Below are 21084 nucleotides of genomic sequence, written 5' to 3' on the forward strand. Positions count from 1 at the left end.
AACAATGTGCTATTTAATTGTGGCACAGTATCCATGCCAAGACTCTGATGTACAGACAGCCCCTTCGTGTATCGGTTTACAAACAGTACTGACTGAAGCTTGCTCAGCAACCTGTGCTAAGACACTGGACAAAGCTCAAAATCTAACTTGTGTTTTATACAGTAAAATGTGTTCATTGTGTCTGACGCACATTTGAATTTTTGCATAATAATGTCTTCAGGAGAGTGTCCAATCCTAATTGACACCATAAATCCTTTCACAGTCCATACTTTCGAGATGTAATGTGGCTTTGATTGATGTCTGTGCAGGGGAAGCCTCAGGTCCAGTTTGATATGATTTTATGTGTTCTTGCAGACTCATGGAGTTTGTATCTGTTAAGTGCAAGAGGCTGAAAGGTGTCAGATTTTAATTCACTTTCATAAGAGTGAACCCGATTGCCCGCGTTGAGACTCAATCACAAAAAACACTTTCAAAGGTTCACTTTGACTGTTCGATGAAAATCCACTCATAGACTGTCTCAATCCCAATTCCAAATGGCACAATTTATGTTCATTTGGGGTCTTGCAGACACATGGTCTTTAGCCTCTTTTCCACTGCACAGTATGACTCGCTTTAGTTTTGGTAGGCTCCGGTTAGCATTTCCACTGCAGTTTAGTACCACTTAAATTGGTGGGATGGGGTATGCACACAATGACTTTTAATTTTCAGTAAGTCAGCTCAAGTGCTTCCGAGAAACTGTCATGCCATTACAAAATTACTACGTTTAAGATCTGGTTTCTTTAAAAATCAGTGATCTTCACTGCCTGATTGATATACCATATAAAGCGGGTCTCAGACCGGATAATAAGCACTACATTTAAATAAATTGTTCTGCGACATGTCTTTAAAATATGGAAATTTATTTTATCAGGGTATTTTCAATGGAGTTGCTGGGCTTGCCTGCTGCTCCAGATATCTCATAAACCTTTTACTGTAAGTTTATTGGTGGCTGAAAAACTCTATATGCATATACCCCATTATCATTATAGTTTTGCCACCTGTACTGCCCTGACTTCCTGAAAACAATAACTTTTTTCAGGTTATCCCATTAAGATCGACTCATAGGCTACCAATGAAAGTAATATCTGGATCTCTTCTACATTTTTTGGATCTTCAGATTGCCTGTCTGTTAGTACCACAAGGTTTCAGAAGTAATCACAGTTAGCTTTCTATGGGTCTGCACTGAGACCCAATCCCAAATAGCACCCTAAACTCTTGTAGTCTTCCTCTGAGTCAGAGAATGTCCCAGGCGGGCCAGGTTCCAAATTGGGGTCTTGCAGACTTAGGGATTCTGTGTCTGTTAAGTCCATGAGACTGTAGTGTGTCCAGTTCATAATTTCTGCTTTCAGAAGGGCACTCACAAAACACATCTCTTTGAGGCGGCTTTATGCACTTCTGACTGTTGAGTAGCAGTCTGCTCTGAGACAGTCTTAGGCCCAATCCCAATTGGCACACTTCATGTTTGCTTAGGGGACTTAAGGACTATGTTTCTGTTAAGTCTACAAGACTGTAGGGTGTCTCATTCTCCATTCAGGCTTTCATAAGTGTGCTCACAAACAGCCACATTTATGGCCACAATGTGCCCTTGTGGTGCACTTCTGCCAAGTCCATCCTGAGAGACAATCCTAAATTTCACCATAAACCTCTGCAGTCGTCTTTTAAGTCCATACTTTTGTGACATAAGACAGGTTTTAATAGTGGGCAGAAGCTCGCCGCCGCCAAACATACCAATTCATGTCCACTTTAAAAAATGTGTGCATGTCCGCAAAGTCTATAAGACAGTATGGTGGCCCATTCATCATATGTTTTCATGAGCCTTCTTGGAATCCACTTTGTGCCATTGTAATCCCAAATCCCAGCTCAATCCCAAATAACATCATAGCCCCTCGCAGTCTCTCACTGAGTCCACAATTTTGTGACGTTTCAAAGATTTTAATGTCAAGTAACAGTTTGCTCAATGCATGCCTCCGACCCAATCAAAATTGGCACACATCAAGTCCACTCAGTCTTGTTGCTTTACAATGGCCGTCATGTATGCATGCCTGTTTAGTCATACCCTGTTTACATCATACGGTGTTACGTGCATCATTTTAGCTTTCAGCTTTCAGGTGCTTGCGAAAGCTCCTTTTGACAAAAACTACAGAAGTGTTAGTCGAAAGTGTGTTGAACTTAAAAGGTGAACACCTGCAAATGGAGCATTTACAAGCAAGTTCATTGACATGGACCACGCCACACTTTAAGCAAAACTTTATTGTAGGGATATAGGGATAAAGGGGAGGGTAAGAGAACAGCGGGATGAAGGGGAAGGGAAGTAAAAGGATAAACAGTGAACAGATAGGTTGATCGGGCGTCCTGCGGTAACGCCCAAAGACTCAGAGTGGGGGCCATCTCTGTAAAATTTTGATAGAGTAATTGGACCCCCCGGATTAAACCTAGGAGTGAAAAGATGGTTATAGGATTGTGAATGGGAAGCAAAAAAATAGAGTTAGGGTGGGTGAAGAACAGAACTAGAGGGCTGGTCTGCCTCAAATAAGTTTTTGGAAGTAGGTGATTGGTTAAGGAGACAAAATGAGGTGTGCCCAACCTTTGTTAACAAGTTAACTCTATTTTCGGAAAGCTAAATTAATGGATGAGACAATGTATGTTTATTTGTTTACCAGAAGTGTGCCATATGAAATTTGGCCACAAGGTATTAACAATGAAAACAATTGGAAAAGAAACAGATGTGGCAGAACAACAAACTACCAAAGACAAAGACACCCACATTGACAAGCTGTTGTTTGAGTGGATTAAGACAGGAGCCTGTGAGCCTATCATAAGGAGTTTCCTTGAAAAGCATTGCATCTGTACATGTAAAACATTAAGTATACTTTAACCTTTATTATGTAGATACATGCAATAAGAGCATCACAACCACTCTGTAACATTGACAGTCATGAAATCTGGCTGAAATGCTAATAATAACTTACAATGCAATTCTATTTTATTTAATTTTTCAGTAGCAAAACAACACCACTTTACCAAAAAAAACTTTTTTTTTCTGAATATTATTACCCTCGATTTTATTTAAATATTTTTAGGAAACTGAATCAACAAGTTTCTCATCTATCAGTGCAGTAATCTAGTTTAAATGACCTGCATTTAAGAGTTACTCCCATAGTAGTCATATAAGTAAAAGCTTTTCCTTCGCTCCCAGTGCTGTCTTTTATACAGTGTACAGATACGAGAAACTGAGATGTTTAAATCACATGAGAATCTATCTATCTATCTATCTATCTATCTTTGCTAATAAATATGAGCATGAATTATGGGTTCTACCCCAATCTTCTCACAGATCTGTTATTTGGGGTGTAGTGAGGGGATACACTGTCTGGGATGACCCAACTCCCATTGGCCTCAGCTTGTAAACAGAATGAAAGAAACTTGGAAACCATTGGTGCTCCCTGTTGAGCTTCCACTCAGGTGCTCCGCTCCTACCGGTTCTGCCTGGATCCAGACTGCCTCATTTTTTGTTCTTGAGTTGGTTGGCCAGCCAATCCAAACCCTCATATAGACCATCTCCACTGGTGGCGCAAGTGGCTTGGATATACCAGTTACGATGGCGTAGGGAGTGGAGACCAAGCTTATCAGTGATTTCTGCAGCATTCATGGCATTTGGCAGATCCTGTGCAGTGAGACAGAAACATACACAACTATATATCTTACTATGGATACACATAATGTAGACTCTTCAGTATAGACACATTATTTTGATGCTTCTCTTTAGGCGTTCTGTCGATCTAACTTTGCAACTTCATGCCCACTAACTGTCTTTAGAGTTTCAGAAGCAGATTAATGGACAGTTGCTTAAGGATAAGGGTGATTGGAAGTTGACGTAAAAATCTAGGGTTATAATAAATAAACTTAAATACTTAAATAATTAAATTAACTTAACATTTTTTTTCTTTTATTCAATTAGCTTTCTAGTGATTTTTTCAGACTTGTGTTACCCATGGTAACTTATTTGGCCAGCCATTCCATCTGACAAGAGAGGGAGAATGATGGTTGGGGGAAACGAATTTAACAGATGGTCATATTTTATTTAGCGTAACCTTTTGCCAAAAAAACAAACAAACTGAAATTAAATGTTGGGAATGAATCAAATGGACATTGTAGAAGACAACAGCGAGTAAATCAAGGCAAAAGCAGCTGCAAGCAACTTCACTGGTGTACTACTCGACATTGAACTTAATTGTGTTATAAATCAAATTGTTTATGTTTTTATGTTAAGAAGTGTATTATTCATTCATTTAATCAACTTCTTTTCGGCTTAGTCCCTTTATTAATCTGGGGTCGCCACAGCAGAATGAACCGCCAACTTATCCAGCGTATGTTTTACGCAACAGATGCCCTTCCAGTCGCAACCAAAAGCATCCATACACACTCATTCACGCACACATGCATTCACATGCTACGGTCGATTTTAGCATACTCAATTCACCTGTACCACATGTCTTTGGACTTGTGTGGAAAACTGGAGCACCCGGAGTAAACCCACGCGGGGAGAACATGCAAACTTCACACAGATATGCCAACTGACCCAGCCGAGGCTTGAATCAGCGAACTTCTTGCTGTGGGGCAAACTTGCTACCCACTGTGGAACCATGTCACCCTAAGTTTATTTTATAATGTACAAAAATTATTTATAATATTAAAGTCATTTTTTTCTATTTATGTAAAATATTATTAAATTTACAGTTTGTAATACAATATATATATATATATATATATATATATATATATATATATATATATATATATATATATATATATATATATATATATATATATATATATACAGCTGAAGTCAAAATTATTAGCCCCCCTTCGATTTTTTTTTCCCTTTTTTTTTATATTTCCCAAATGATGTTTAACAAAGCAAGGAAATTTTCACAGTGTGTCTGATAATATTTTTTCTTCTAAAGAAAGTCTTGTTTGTTTTATTTTGGCTGGAATAAAAGCAGCTTTTATTTTTTATTTTTGTTATTTTAATGTAAAATTTTTAGCCCCTTTAAGCTATATATATTTTTGATAGTCTACAGAACAAACCATCATTAAACAATCACTTATTAATTACCCTAATTACCCTAGCCTGCTTAGTTAACCTAGTTAAGCCTTTAAATGTCACTTTAAGCTGTATAGAAGTGTCTTGAAAAATATCTAGTAAAATATTATTTATTGTCATCATGGCAAAGATAAAATAATTCAGTTATTAGAAATTAGTTATTAAAACTATTATTTTTAGAAATCTGTTGAAAAAATCTTCTCTATGTTAAACAGAAATTAGGAAAAAAAAAAACAGGGGGGCTAATAATTCAGGCGGGCTAATAACTCAGGCGGGCTAATAATTCAGACTTCAACTGTACATACTGGGGATGCATCGAATACTGAAAATGTTTTGTGGAAAATGGCCCAAAAGTGCATTTTAGCTTTTCGGTCGAAAGATTTTTATCACCGAAACAACGCGTCCAAAACAAACACAAGAGAGCGAGATCTGTCTGAAGTCCCCATATGCAGACGTAATGACCCATTGTTGCAATATGCTAAACAAATATTTTCATAATTTGTAATTGATTTATTCTTTGAATCTTTAATATTAATTTATACAATTGCAATGCCTTTTACTAAGATTAGTACACAGTCATAGCCATAAATCTTAGGTCTTAAACGCAATTCCTGGAGGGCCGCAGCTCTGCACAGTTTTGCCCCAACCCTAATTAAATACAGCTGATCCAACTATTCAAGGTATTCAGGAGTAGTCTTGAACACCTTGATTAGTTGGATCAGGGTGTGTCTGATTAGGGTTGAAACAAAACTGTGCAGAGCTGCAGCCCTCCAGAAATTAAGTTTGAGACCTATGCTATAAATGCAAATGAACTAATAACTGGCATATTTTATTTGGTGTTTCAGTTTTGGTTTTCCGCCTTGGTTTCCTGTTTTTCACTTTTCGGTTTCATTTCAGTGCACCCCTAATATATATATATAAACACACACACACACACACACACACACACACACGCTGGACGGGCATTAGAACGGGCATTGTCAGAGGCTGTAGTGCTACCCAAATGACTATTTAACGTACTGAGGAATATTGTGCACGAAGTTACTCATTTTCAAGTCGATAATCCAAAACAGTTCATCTAAATCAATTGCTGACATTAGTTCGAGCACTTCAGTCAGCACTTCCCTCAGTCTCATGCTGATGCACATGCTTGTAAGTTAGCCACGCCCACTTATTTACATGTCATAGTATACACGGAATTAAAAAATCTAATACACTTCAGAATTTATTCTCACAAAGTATAAAGTAATCAACAAAATAGCTCTCAAACTATGTAAGATTTCAACTTATTTTCCCACAAGCACCCAGTGTCTAAAATCTTTTGCGCACATTGACTTAAAACCTTTTAGAGATTTAGTGTTGGGCGCATCGTGACCTATTCTATCACACTATAATACAGCAGCTGCACACCATCAGATCAGAGAGACCTTCAGCGGGTGGTCAAAACTGCTCAACACATCAGTGGCAGACCTCAACAACCACTGCCGCCAATGAGCTCTCCAAATCATCAGAGAGCCCATCCAGACCAAAAATAGTCTGCTTTCACCTCTCTGCCATCTGGAAGACGTTGCAAATACATACAAGCAGGCCTGAGGAACATTTTCTGTCTTACAGATGCTTCCCTTATCATTCCTCAGCATCAATACACAAACATACATCAAAACACAGCAGCTACATCGACACTTCTTCATTATCAACAACTCAATGAAGCTAATGCACATGCTATATGGCAATGCAATGTAACACCAGGGAATTGTTTCTGATTTGAAGAACACCACAGAAGCATGAAGAAATGATCATTAGGAATGCTCTTGCCTGCTTGTTGGCAAAGATGAGAAGTACGGCATCTCTCAGTTCATCCTCAGCCAGCATCCTCATCAGCTCTTCTCTGGCTTCGTTCACTCGCTCACGGTCATTGCTGTCCACCACGAAGATCAGACCTTCAAAATACATGGGACATGAAATGTTGATTTGTAATCATTTAAATTTATTTCAATAAACTTTATTGTATATTTCACAGAGGTTAAAAATGTGTCTTTAGACATCATACACAACAACAAAACATAAATACACTTACACAATTATTTAAAAAAATCCTATTTCAAAAATCCTAGTAAAAAAACAATGGCAGTGAGACTAAATGTCTTTTTTTGCTAAAGGGACTTTATATCGTCTACCAGACAGTAACTTAAAGGAACCATGTAAAGGATGACAAGAGTCTTCTGCAATAGGAGGTTTTTCTTTTTCTCGCTGCTATAAATAAATCAGCAAGAGGTGTTTGTTTTACACCAATTATTTTACTTGCTACGTTTACCAACCTTAAAAGTTAATTTTTTCTTTTAACAGAGAGGGCGTCAAACCAAGGAACAATAATAAAAGTAAGGACAGTCATTTATAACCGAAAATCAAAATGTTCTTCTTAATATCTGTCACAGTCACCAGCGGTCTAGCCCATGCAGATTGCTGGAGAACTACAAATCTGCCAGCAAAAGAACTACATATCCAGTCATGCACCACTCACACACCTGGCTTAGATACTCATGATTGCAAACAAACACAGCTGAAGATGTTCAGGACTAATTACACAGACTATAAATACACCTCTCAAACACGCACACATTGCTGAGTCTTGTTATACTGATTGTGAACATTATGACTTGTTTTCCTTGTCTTGCCGGTTCTGACCCTTGTTTTGTTTGTTTGCTGTCTGCCTTTTGACCATCTGCCTGTTTATTGACTACGACTCTGGATTGCCCGTATACATCTGTTTTCTCCTGTGTTGATTGTTGCTTGCCTGACCATTCTCTGCATTAAAAACCCTGCATTTGGATCTGCACTTCCTTGTCAGCATCCCCTTTCACATTACAATATCAAAACTTCTCAGTTTTATCAACAAACTCAACCGATGCTGAGCCTTTAAAAAAACATTCCCTGAGTGTTTATCAAAAAAGAAAGTCGATTTCCACACCTAAATATTTAAAAGAACTCACCTGTTCAACTTCCTCCCCATTAATTAACAAAGAGTCACAAAATGTTCATGTTTTGTTTGTTTTGTTCCACAACACATTTCTTTCGTCTTACTAATGTCAAGCTGCAAGGAATTTTCTGTTGTACAACTTGTAATAAAATTGACTAAATTTAGATAATTATCCAGTGAATATCCTTTACACATCCCTAATGTGAGCAGATTAATAATAATGTGAGGAAGTATACAGGCAGCCAGAATTAATGTGCATGACTTTTCACAGATTCCCAAATTTTGATATTAATCATGACAGGCTGTGGAGGTAATGATATTGAAATAATGCTCAGTTTCTTGCACACATTGATCATTTTGCTTATTAAACTTAATGTATCACTAGGAGCCATGGGTATTAATTTTGTGTTGGCTGTATGTGTGTTTTTTTTTAACTTTTGCCAACAGCCGTTCACTAGCATTTCAGAAAAAACAGAAACAATGGTTTTGCTAAAAGGAAAAAATTCAAAAGCATAGTTCACCAAATATGAAAATTATGTCATGAAGACATAAGAATATATTTTGAAGAATGTTTAAAACTGGTAGCCACTGACGTCAATAGAACGTGCCTTTTCTATTATGAAGGTCAATGGTTACAAAAAATATTATTTTTATTTTTGAACTATCATTGTAATGTTGTACTGAACAAAAAAGTCATCTGCACATGAGCTAAATAAGCTAAAGTAAATTAACAGCAAATTGTCATTTTGGGGTAAATTGTTCCTTTATAAAGATCTTACAAACTTTACAAAGAACTGTTTGTGCTCTGTGAAGATGTATTCTTATGTGTTTTACAATATCTTTGATTAAATAAATGCAACCTTGGTGTACTTCTCTAAAAAATATTTTTAACAGCATGTGAGTATCACGGTTTCAGGAAGGGAAAGGGAGCGAGGACTCAAATGCAGTAACTTAAAATATATGGGTTAATTATAAAATAAAACAAAAAGGCAACAAAAACAACCCCACGGGGGAAAACATTAACAAAACAATCAAACTGGGCTGGCAGGGAAGAGCAGGGCTGGACAGAGCTGGAAACGACAGGACAGGATGATATACCACAATGAACTGGCAAATGACAGCAGACATGGGGAGACAATAAACAGAAATAATTAACAAGCAAGCAAGCAAGCAAGCAAACAAACCAACAAACAAACAAACAAACAAACAAACAAACAAACAAACAAACAAACAAACAAACAAACAAACAAACAAACAAACAAACAGGTGAACATAATAAACTAACAATGGATTACCAAGAAGGGTGGGACTAGACAATAACCAGGAGAGCACATGACACAGATAAACAACACAAGCCATGTGCTCACATAAAACAAGACTAGAAGACACAGCCAATGAGAGAACTTATTAACCGCGTGTTCACATGAACACAAAAACACGTGGCACATGTAAAGATGTACCACGTGCTAAGCAACGCACATGTTTCATCCCAGCCCCAACCGAAACCAACTAGACACTGAGAATGAAACACCACGCTGCAGACAGAACAAACACAAACACCAGGATGAGAGTATGCGCCCAAAGCACAACCAGACCTCGAGCGCTTGCATCAAGTGGCGCAAGGCCCGAGCGCGGCCGAGACGGAGATCATACAAATGACACACAATAACAGAAAATGAGTGATCCAACAGAGAAAACTCGAACCGAGCACAACATACAAGACATGACAGAACTAGTGTCTGGACCAAAACAAGAATTAACAAGATCGGAGAAGCAGAATCCTGACAGTAAGTATATACAGCTATTGGAAAAGACTTGACAATCTCTTTATGGATTAAGAATTTATAGATATTTGATATAATTCCTGTTTCATTCTGTGACATTTCTTCTTTTTTTGGTGCCAAAAAAGGTGGCAAGTTTTTAAATTAGTTTTTTTTGTACAACACAATTGCAATATTCTAATTTTAGAAGAGTTGAGAAATCCTTATTTGACAGAATAACCCTGATGTTTAATCTCAACATACTGTATGAAAACATTTATTTGAATTTTTTTTTCTGAAAAAAAAACAACAACAACAACAACAACAACAAAAAACTCTTTAAAATAATAATTTATTTGAAATTAGGAAGAAATGTTCTCATACCTTCAACAAGTCTCTTATGTGGTGCGTGTGTGTGTGTGTGTATTTGTGACTGTTCAGTTAAAGTCCTATTTGGATGTTAAGTGTATTTAACTGTCTGCGCATTTATTATGAGCTGTCTTCTCACCTTGTGTGTTCTGAAAGTAGTGACGCCACAGAGGTCGGATTTTGTCCTGGCCACCAACATCCCACACTGTAAAGCTGATATTCTTGTACTCTACAGTCTCCACATTAAAACCTAGTCATAAGACACAACGGGATACAAATTATACACTGGCAATACTCATAAAACATGACATCAAGTCCTGTGTACAAGGAAAACAAAACATTAAAAATTCAATATTAAACATATAAACTCTACAAAATGTTTCACCAATAGTAGGAATAGTAGTGACTATCTCTCCCAGCTTCAGCTTGTACAAGATTGTGGTCTTTCCAGCTGCATCCAGCCCGACCATCAAAATCCGCATCTCCTTTTTCCCAATGAGGCTCTTCAAAAGGTTGCCAAAAATGTTCCCCATGGTAGCTGGTTAACCTTTACCAATATGAAAAGGAAAAAATCATTTTTTTTTTAACTAAAACATAAAAATTTTCTTACCTGCAATTTAGGGTTTGGCCACGTCCAAAAGAGCATTTGCTACCACATTGTACTCTCTGAACATCAACATCACATAATAACATTAGTACATATTGACTCTTACAAAGATCATAATGTTCTTCTTTTAAACTCTTCTAGAAACCTCTCTGCAATTTAAATGATTACTACATGATCTATGATCTCTGCGGCTGGGCACATTCATACTTCATATTTCTTAAACAATAAGTGCCACATGGTACATGAAGAGACAGAATTAAACTGAAAAAACACACTCAAGTAAAAGGACCGTTACTTGCCAAAAAATAGTTTACATCAGTGCCAGTTTCTTTTAAGTTTGTTTCTAAGTGTGAGTAAATTATTTACTATTTATGGAAAATAAATTTAAAATGTAACATTAATTTATTGTGAAACACATTATGCACTTATGATAATGTGACAAACAGCAGGCTGATACATTTACGAAATCTGTATAACCTAATAATACAAAAAGTGGGTGAAAATCTAGCTGTGGCAATATTTTAACATTTATTATGCACTTTAAACACTGATTAATAAGCTACAAGATGGTGCTGCAAACATTAACAGTAAGGGCCCTATCATACACCCGGCAAAATAAGGTGCAAGATGTGTTTGGCTCGATTTGTTGCTATTTTCATACCAGCGCAACCTTAATTTTCACATTTTGAGCCATGTTGTTTAAATAGCAAATCCATTTGCACCATTCTGTGGACTCATGGGTTTGGCAGTCTAAAAAGGAGGTGTGTTAAGGCCCATTGTTGGTGCATTGCTATTTTGAGGAACTGAAATTGACTGCACCATTCACCAAATAAAAGAAGGTCTAAAGTCCAGCACAGAGTGTGTTAGTGATGCGCCTATGCAGTTCAATTGCTTACACACTGCTTAATACACACAGGATGTACAGCAACACACAAATATCTGGCTGGCACAATGCCTCACAGCAAGTAGGTCACTGCTTCGAGCCCCGGCTGGGTCAGTTGGTATTTCTGTGTGGAGTTTGCATGTTCTCCCCGTGTTCGGATTCCCCCACAAGTCCAAAGACATGTGGTATAGATTAGGGCTGTGGGATAACACAATATTTTAATGTGAACGATCAAAATTACTGCGCGATCCACTTTTTTAGAAAAATCGTATCGCCATATATAAAATATTCTTAAACATACATAGTAAAAGTACTTTGTAATTTGCAAAATAGTCTTAAAAAAATAACTTAAAAAATTGGAATAAAAATTGTGAATCGTGATTTCCCTAGCAAAAAATCATGATAAGATATTTTTTCCATATCGCCCACTCTTAGTGTGTGTGCATGAGTGTGTATGGATGTTTCCCACTAATGGGTTGCAGTTGGAAGGGCATCCGCTGCGTAAAACATATGCTGGATAAGTTGTCGGTTCCTTCCGCTGTGGCAACCCCAGATTAATAAAGGGAATCAGCCTAAAAGAAAATGAATGAATGAATGAATAAAAACAAGTTTAGATTTGTCCACCTGTCAGGTTTTGGAGACGCATGCATCACCATATGGGGCATAAGAATAGGATGTGTGTATGGATATAACTTTGTTTGCTGGAAATTAGAACTGAATTTAAAAATTATTTTGAAACAAATCTTTGCGCTTAACAAACTAAATTAAATATGTAGCCTAATAGATGTCTTCAGTGGAGTGCGTACAACACCGTTTTCTTATCCACGAAAGTGAAGGAATTAAGAGTAAAAGTAAAGAGAAAGTAAAAAAGTCGAATGGAGTTATTTATCCTCGCACTGCAGATGGTTTGTTCAACTGTTTTCTCGATAGTGAAGCGTTTAGTTTTTCCACTTACAAAGTCCTCCATGTAAATAGCTAATGTGCCATGACTCTTAAAGGGAATGGGAGATGAGACTCTGATTGGTTTAATGCACATTACGCTCAAAACACAACCATTACTCATTAAAAGAATAAGCACAACCCTGTTAGACCATGCGCCAAGGTGCAGAGCGTATTTTCCATCCTTAAAATAGCAAAAGTGAATTTAGACACACCCTTAATGCGCTTTAGACTTTTTTCATAGATCGTTAAAATAGAGCCCAATACATGCAATTTGTGCTTGTGTTTGGAAACGTAACATTCTGTAGTGTATTTAGTTGCGGTTTTAGACCGCTTCGCCATTTCAGTGATCAAATAGGGAGGCATTCTTCATCCTCTCATCAGTGACATGCAGTATAAACAACAAATGTTGAGTAATGATTTTGTGTGGTCTTGGAGATTTTTAATGCTTTCACACTGCTATAATGAAGCATCTGTCTTGATTTTTCTGTACGATTTGATTGGACAGAAATCACATGACTAACTTTTCTTTTATTTCTACCTTTTTTATTGTAAAAAAAGGCACATGAAATTTAACATGAAAGTCACTGATTATTCTACTTAACGAATCATCGTAGCCAAGAAAAAATAAACACCTATGACTGCAGGTTAAAGAAAAAAAGGACAACAAAAAGAAATGTCAAGTAAAAGTAAACATTTTTAAAACTACTCATTACTTAGTGAAGTACAATTCCTAAGACAAAATACTTTATTACAGTATTTTAAGTATTTGTAACTTTTATACTAATGCAAAGCCTATTTTGTATTAGGAATAATGTAGCAGTAACCAGAGCATAAAAAATGTAATCCTTGAAAACCAGAGCGCACAAACATTTCAGTGATGTCATGTTAACATAAGGTCATCCTGAAAAGCCTTACAGTGAGAGCGCTAATCTGCAAATTCATCTCAGATGATCTCAGATGACATAACTGTCATCATGCACTGATTAAATAAATGTGCATAGAACATTGAGTCAAGCACTGCATATAGACACTGAAATAAAATGCGATCCCTAATCCAGTTTGAAGTGTGACTGTTTTTAAAACACTTGCATTACAACTAATACAGTATTTTTTAATGTATGTGTTGACTGACATATTGAGATGCACAAGTGGACAGATTCATGAGATGTGTTTGTCAAAAAGAAAGGTTTCTCATGCATACTCCATAAAATGGTTATGACATCAACATCATATGGGTAGTAAATGCCAGAAAACCTAAAATGTTGACTTGCATGACAATTCAAATCCAGCAGAACTACCGAAGCCCAGATCTGATCACATACAGCTTTCAGAGGCAGATGATTTCAACAGGCAAATGGAAACAATCATTTAAGATCAGAAAAGCCTGATATGAGGAATGCTTTCTAATGTCATGCTGTAGGTGGGCTGCTGATGAAAACGCAAGAGATGCTCGAATCTCATGGTTATCAATCATAAGATAAAATTGCCTTCTCATGGTAAAGCGGCGCGTGTCACGTCAGGAGGCAGAGATGCTGTTTTACGTCTAGCATTTTTTTTTTCTGTCACGACGCAGAGATGCTACTATATCAAGAGCTAGACTGCATATTGACAAATAATAAATTACACCGGTATTCAGTGTAAATATCATCGAACATATGACATTACTTCAGCAATATCACATCTATTTTAGACGAACCATAGCCTATATTTTAGCGTTCTGCAACATCACTACTCACCTCAGGCACAGACACCGGATAATTTCACGCAAGTCACTCCGCTCTCGCGATATACGAGGGATAAGCTGGAGAAACACAGAGATCTCGCGATATTATCGAAGCGCATCCTGGTGTGTGCATTAAAAATGTCAATGAATGAACTCATGAAAGCGGTGGTCTTACTCAGGAAAGAGCATTAAACATCTTCACTGAGAGAGAGAGAGAGAGAGAGAGAGAGAGAGAGAGAGAGAGAGAGAGAGAGAGAGAGAGAGAGAGAGAGAGGAATGCAAAGTATTTTTCTATAAGTAATACTACTTTAAATTAAATTAAATTACATTACCCCAAATATAAATTAAATAATCTGACACTATTAAATAATGTATTTTATTAAATAGGAACTCCTAATAGAAGAAATGATATGGCAAGCCTTTTTGACATTTAATCAATAATCCGTACTAGAATCTATGTTACTAGTATTTATTTTTAGATACTAGTATCTTGTCCATCAAGTACTAGAACTAGTACTAGCGCTTTAAAAAAAAAAAAAAAAAAAAGAATAATAAAAAATAAATTTAAATAAAAAAATAAATAAATGAATATATATATATATTGCATATATATGTATGTATATATATATATGTATATATATATATATATATATATATATATATATATATATATATATATATATATATATATATGTGTGTGTGTGTGTGTGTGTGTGTATGTATGTATATAGTGCTTACTTATTAGACACTAGAAGTTTTCATTAAATACTAGTACTCATTCATTAGATACAAATAGGTACTAGTACTTAGGCCTATTCAGTAGATACTACTACTTGTTCATTAGGTACTACTATCTATTTAATAGGTACTTATTCATTAAGTAACCATTAAATAGAAACTAGTTCTTATTTATCAGAATTTATCAGATAGTACTTATTCTAATAGTGACTAGTAACTATTCTGTTTTTAATAGTAACAAATAAAATAAAAAAACATTATTTCTATGGAGATCATTGAGACTATTTAACTATTCAGTTTTGACTGGATTCCAGTTGGCACTAGTATTTCTTATGTACTAGTTATTCATTTGGTTTTAGTACTTATTAATTAGATACTAGTACCTATTTATTCAATACTAGTACTTAATATCAGTGGTGTAAAGTAAATTACAAATACTCATATAACTGTAATCGAGTAGTTTTAAAAAGTTTTTTTTTTTTTTTTTTACTTTCCCTTGAGTACATTGTTAGAGCAGTATTGGTACTCTTACTCCATTACTTTCCTTTAAAATGCAGTCACTATTTTATTTTTAGATTTTTTTTCAATCTTGTGATTCCTGTCCAATCAATTCGCATATAGAAGGTAAAATCGCATTATATTGAACTACCTCAAGAAATGGGCAATTTACAATTGCAGCAAACTGTTTGGAAGCTTTAAAAGTGTCCAAGTATACGTCCAAAATCTTTACACGCATTGACCCAGAGACTGTTTAGATGCATGTCACTGATGAGAAGATGATGGATGCTTACTGTATGATGGCTTAAACACCCAGCAGACACAAGACATCAATACAACGTCAGATTGACGTTATCCCTTAATGTCGTAGGGACATTGCATTGTGTTTGAAATTGAAAATTGGGTTGATGTCAGAACGCAACGTCAGACCGACATCAGTGTCAAATGTCCAACCTATCAACCAAACATCAACATCTAATGATGTTACAGCTTGACGTTGTGACGTTACCACTATGACGTCTATCAGACGTTGTATTTTGGTTGCCACACCTGACAAATAAATGTTTTGACGTCAATATGACGTTGGTTTAAGATGTTGGCTTGACGTTGAATAATGTCACTTTTTAAAACAAGCTAAATGAACCAAACATCAACATCATTTGACATTAAATTGTCATTGTCCTTGTGGCTAGACATTAAATTTTGGTCACCTTACATCACAACCTAAAGCTAACCTAAAATTAACGTCTTATGATGTTTCTTGCCTGCTGGGCAATAACTAAATACACTACAGAATGTTAAGCTTACACACATTTACAAATTACATGTAAACACATCAGCTTTTCACAGCAAAATACTCTTGGGTCCTTTTTGAAAGGTCTACTTTTTACTCATACTTTGAGTAATATTTACAACAGATATTTTTACTCTACTTGCACTACATTTTTGGCCAAGTACTTTTACCATAGTATGATTTTTCAGTATTCTGTCCACCACTGCTTAATACAGTATATACTAGTACGTATAAACACTAGAGTATCACTTCATTTTGATGGTCCCTTTAACGTATTTCGTTGAATTTCAGTTACATTTGCATCTACAAGCCAACTAATTCTAATTAGATTCTAAGTAGACTGTTAGGTTAGGGTTAGTGTAAGTAGATATGTACTTGCAAAGTTTCTTATAGTCAGTTAAATGTCTGTTTATGAGCAGTATTAGCAAATATTAAGCAGACAATCTACTAATAATCAACTGAGAATTAATTGGCATAGTTGCAATGCAGCTTTTAGTCAACAAAATGTGCAATAGGGACCATCAAGTACTTGTTTATTATTGCTTATTCATTAGATATCATTTTAATAGATACCAATTCTTTCTAAATAGATACTGGTACCAGTTCATTAGATAGTAACTATTAAATAAATACTAGTAGTTATTGATTAGTACTAGCTGATTTTAAGATTTTATATATATATATATATATATATATATATATATATATATATATATATATATATATATATATATATATATATTCATATATATATATATATATATATATATATATATATATATATATATATATTCATATATATATATATATATATATATATATATATATATATATATATATATATATATATATATATATATATATATATATATATATATATATATATATATATATATATGAATATTACATTTGAAAAGCCTAGACAGGCTACACATTTAATTGTTTTGGTATGCTTTTACAAAAAATGAACAAAATTAAAATAATAATATGACAATTCCTAATTAGTGTAATAAAGTAGGCAAACGAGAGAAATATCTTTACATTATTTAAAAATAAATAGGATAAATAAGGTTAGAAAGTGATAAAGATCCACACTTTTAAGATATGGAAAATCTACACTGTAAAAAATCCTGGTTGCCTTACATTTTCAAGCTGAATCAAATTAACCTTATGAGTACATTAAATTTTTATTATGTTAAACTGACTAAAACAGCTTGCATAACTTATAAAATTAAGTTTGAGCATGATTAACTTAGCTTAATTAGTTACAATGACCTAAACATATGCTGTCAGGACTAATTGATCATAGAATTTTTACAGTGTGGAAAATAGAATGGAAATTGTTAATAACAGTAATGTTGACCTAAAAGATCTTTTCAAGATCAAAATCATTAAAATAGCAATAATATGCAAGTGTCTAGTTCCATGGTCAAACGAAAAACACAGAATTTTTTGACAGAACAGAATGAAAAACAAACAAACAGTGGTGACATTTGTGGGTAAATTTAGAAATGCTGTCATAAATTTAGGGCATGTGCCTTTTCCTTATGTCTCATTAATCAGTGAGCTACCACATTTCGAAGAGGTTTCTTTCAGAACTGTGCATTATGTGATAATTTACGACTGAAGGATCTGTTGCTGTGAATGTTTGGAAGCACATTTCCATATTGTGATTAATAATTCAGCTTTGACTGAAGCTAATGAATAAGTAACCTACTGGATGCTGCCAATTTACAAAACTTGGCAACAACTATTTCCTCGCGCTGCCAACTTACTCAGTAGCTGCATGCCAGATTATCAGCAGTGAAGCAAAAGACAACTCAGTATAGAGTAAAGATTATGAGGTTAATCAGAATAGTACAAGAAATTATTACAGCTTCATGACATGTGAATGTTTACTATACATTTTGTGCCTAATAAGTGTGTGCTTGTGAAAGGAAGTGCATATAAGCACACAGCATCTGGACAGATCTAGTACAGATGAATAGGAAACTCTGTCCCGGTGTCACTTCACACAGTCCACCGTGTGTCAGTGGGTTTTTGATCGATGTGTTTATCAATTCGGTGGTTAGGAAAAGAGAGAGGGAGTGGAGCAGATGCTTGCAGCTGCACACCAGATTATAGGGTGGAGTGCTGTATGGGGGGGGAGTGCTGTGTTTGTGTGCACTGGGAGTTTTGGGGGTTGTGGGGTGGGCAGAAGAGGCTACAGTGGATAGGGGTGGGAGCAGGAGAGCTGGGCCGGGGGGGGGGTGGGAGTTATAATTTAAAGGAGCCTCTCCTCTGAAGTGTTTGCCAAAGTGCACCCCAGCAAACACAGTCATAAGTCGGGTTGGTTAGGCTTGCAGAACTAATGAGGGCTTGCACATTTAGGCAACAGCTTTGATGTTCTGGGTAGCTGGCTCCTTGTTTTTTCTTTCCCTTTCTCTTTTTCTCTCTATCCCACATCAAAAATGGAAGGGAAGCTGGACAAGGAGCCCAGAAGCAGATGTTTTCAGCTGTTTTTTCCCCTTTTCCTTTCCTTTTGATGTACCTTGTGTGTTTATGCATATACGCACTTTCACAACAGCTTACTTTAATATTTCATATTGTATATCAGTTACACATCTGTCTGTCCGTCTATCTATCTATCTATCTATCTATCTATCTATCTATCTATCTATCTATCTATCTATCTATCTATCTATCTATCTATCTATCTATCTATCTATCTATCTATCTATCTATCATCCCATTATTTTTACTATCCTGAGCATCCATTTATTAATACGTTCAATTCATAAACCTTGAAAAATTTGTCTCTTCAGCTATCAATTCATACACCTACTATCATTTGTTCATCTCTCTACCCATCTATTTATTCATCTGTTTATGTGTCTAACCACCATACTTTCATCTATTATTCATCCATCTATCCATTTAACCAAACAAATTATGCATTTATCTGTTTGTACTATCCCTCCATCCATCCATCCAGCCATCCATCTATGCCTTCATGTGTTTGTACGGTCTATTAATTCATCAATCCAATGTTGTCCATCTGTCTGTCTGTCTATCAATCCATAAACCCACCCACCCATTCCATCCATCCATCCATCCATCCATCTATGCCTTCATTTGTTTGTACGGTCTACCAATTCATCAATCCAATGTTGTCCATCTGTCTGTCTGTCAATCTATCCACCCACCCATCCATATCTATCCATTCATCAATCCAATGTTGTCCATCTGTCTGTTTGTCTGTCTGTCTATCTATTTACCCATACTTTCATCTTCCCATCCATTCAACTACCATTCCATTATTTTTTACTATCCCGATCATCTAATTGTTAATACCTTCATCTATCTTTCAACCATTCATCCAATAACCCATCATCAATTTATAAACTTATTCATTTGTCTATCGTCCATCAATCCATACACCTACTCGTGTGATCACCTGTTCATCTCTTTGCCTATCTATCCATTCATCTGTTCATCCATCTAACCCCTCATACTATCCTCCATCATTCATTTATTCATCCATTCATTCATTCAAACACCTTATTCATGCACTCATCTGTTTGTACTATTCATCCATCCCTATTTTCGTCCATCCATCCATCCATCCATCCATTCACGTATACCTTCATTTGTTTGTACGGTCTACCAATTCATCAATACAATGTTGTCCATCCATCCATCAATCTATCCATCCATCCATCCATCCATCCATCCATCTATCTATAAATTAATTAACACGTTCATCCATCTTTCATTTGTTTACAACCTTTCAATCAGTAATCCATCCAAACACCTTTGTCTGTTCATCCATCAATCCATAAACCTACATATGTATTTGTCTTATCATCCATCCATCCATCCAAACACCTTCTCATGCATTCATCTGTTTATACCATCCATCCATCCATCATTTGCTTGTACTTACCCATTCATCCATCCAAAGTTGTCCATCCATCCATCCATCCATCCATCCATCCATCCATCCATCAAAACATCTTCTCATGCATTCATCTGTTTGTACTATCCATCTCTTCTTCCACCCATCCCTTCATTTGCTTGTACTTGCGCATTCATCCATCCAAAGTTATCCATCTACCTATCCATCCATTCATTCATCCATCCATCTATCCATCTGACTTGTCTTTCCATATGGTAGCTTACTGAAATATTTTCATTTGACCCAGCATTGGTTCGGTGCCCTTTTGTTTTAACTGTGGCAGTGTCTGGTTGTCATTACTCTTGATGCTGTCAGTATGTTGCTTTGTATGTGTGATTGGCTACCCTGCATTTTGTCGGGGGGTTGTGGGATGGGGGGGGGGTGGTCTACGACCATCCAATTTCTCTGTCTCACACATGGGAGAAACAGCGACAGGAAATTCCCTCTTGCAGCAGCTCCAGGGTGAAATGATAAAGGAATAAAGAAATGCAAACCAGATATCCAGCGCTTTATCATTCCACGCCACTCTTTCTCAAGTCCTCTTCCACTCCCATCTTTACTGCCAGAGGAAATACCATGAGAAGCGAGTTTGATAAAGCCAGCAGACCGTGGGTGGTCACTTCACAGCGCTTCCTCGTGAGGGATCATTCAGAAAAACTCATTTATTCCTAAGATGTTTGTGCATTCGAAAGAAATTCAGACAAAGCGTAGTCA

At 36.0% G+C, this 21084-nt stretch overlaps 1 protein-coding gene across 2 annotated transcripts; it reads right to left on the reverse strand.

Moving 5' to 3' along the window:
- Positions 1-2271: 2271 nt before the first annotated feature.
- Positions 2272-14443, reverse strand: arf3a (ADP-ribosylation factor 3a). 2 transcript variants are annotated; one of them, XM_068216735.2, is made up of 6 exons: positions 14418-14443; positions 11817-12311; positions 10635-10796; positions 10389-10499; positions 6959-7083; positions 2272-3703 (listed from the first exon to the last, which is right to left on the reverse strand). In XM_068216735.2, the coding sequence occupies exons 3-6, from the start codon at positions 10780-10782 to the stop codon at positions 3542-3544; spliced, it is 546 nt and encodes a 181-aa protein (XP_068072836.1). In that variant the 5' UTR covers positions 10783-10796; positions 11817-12311; positions 14418-14443; the 3' UTR covers positions 2272-3541.
- Positions 14444-21084: the final 6641 nt, after the last annotated feature.

Source organism: Danio rerio, chromosome 23 (assembly GCF_049306965.1).
Source record: "Danio rerio strain Tuebingen ecotype United States chromosome 23, GRCz12tu, whole genome shotgun sequence".
In the NCBI taxonomy this organism is placed as follows: domain Eukaryota; kingdom Metazoa; phylum Chordata; class Actinopteri; order Cypriniformes; family Danionidae; genus Danio; species Danio rerio.

Coding starts and splice junctions, on each gene's coding strand:
- arf3a (XM_068216735.2), bottom strand. CDS start 10,782: ATGGGGAACATTTTTGGCAACCTTTTGAAGAGCCTCATTGGGAAAAAG. Junction 10,500..10,634: donor CACTACTATTCCTACTATTG/GTGAAACATTTT, acceptor TCTTATGACTAG/GTTTTAATGTGGAGACTGTA. Junction 7,084..10,388: donor CTACTTTCAGAACACACAAG/GTGAGAAGACAG, acceptor TGTATTTTGAAG/GTCTGATCTTCGTGGTGGAC.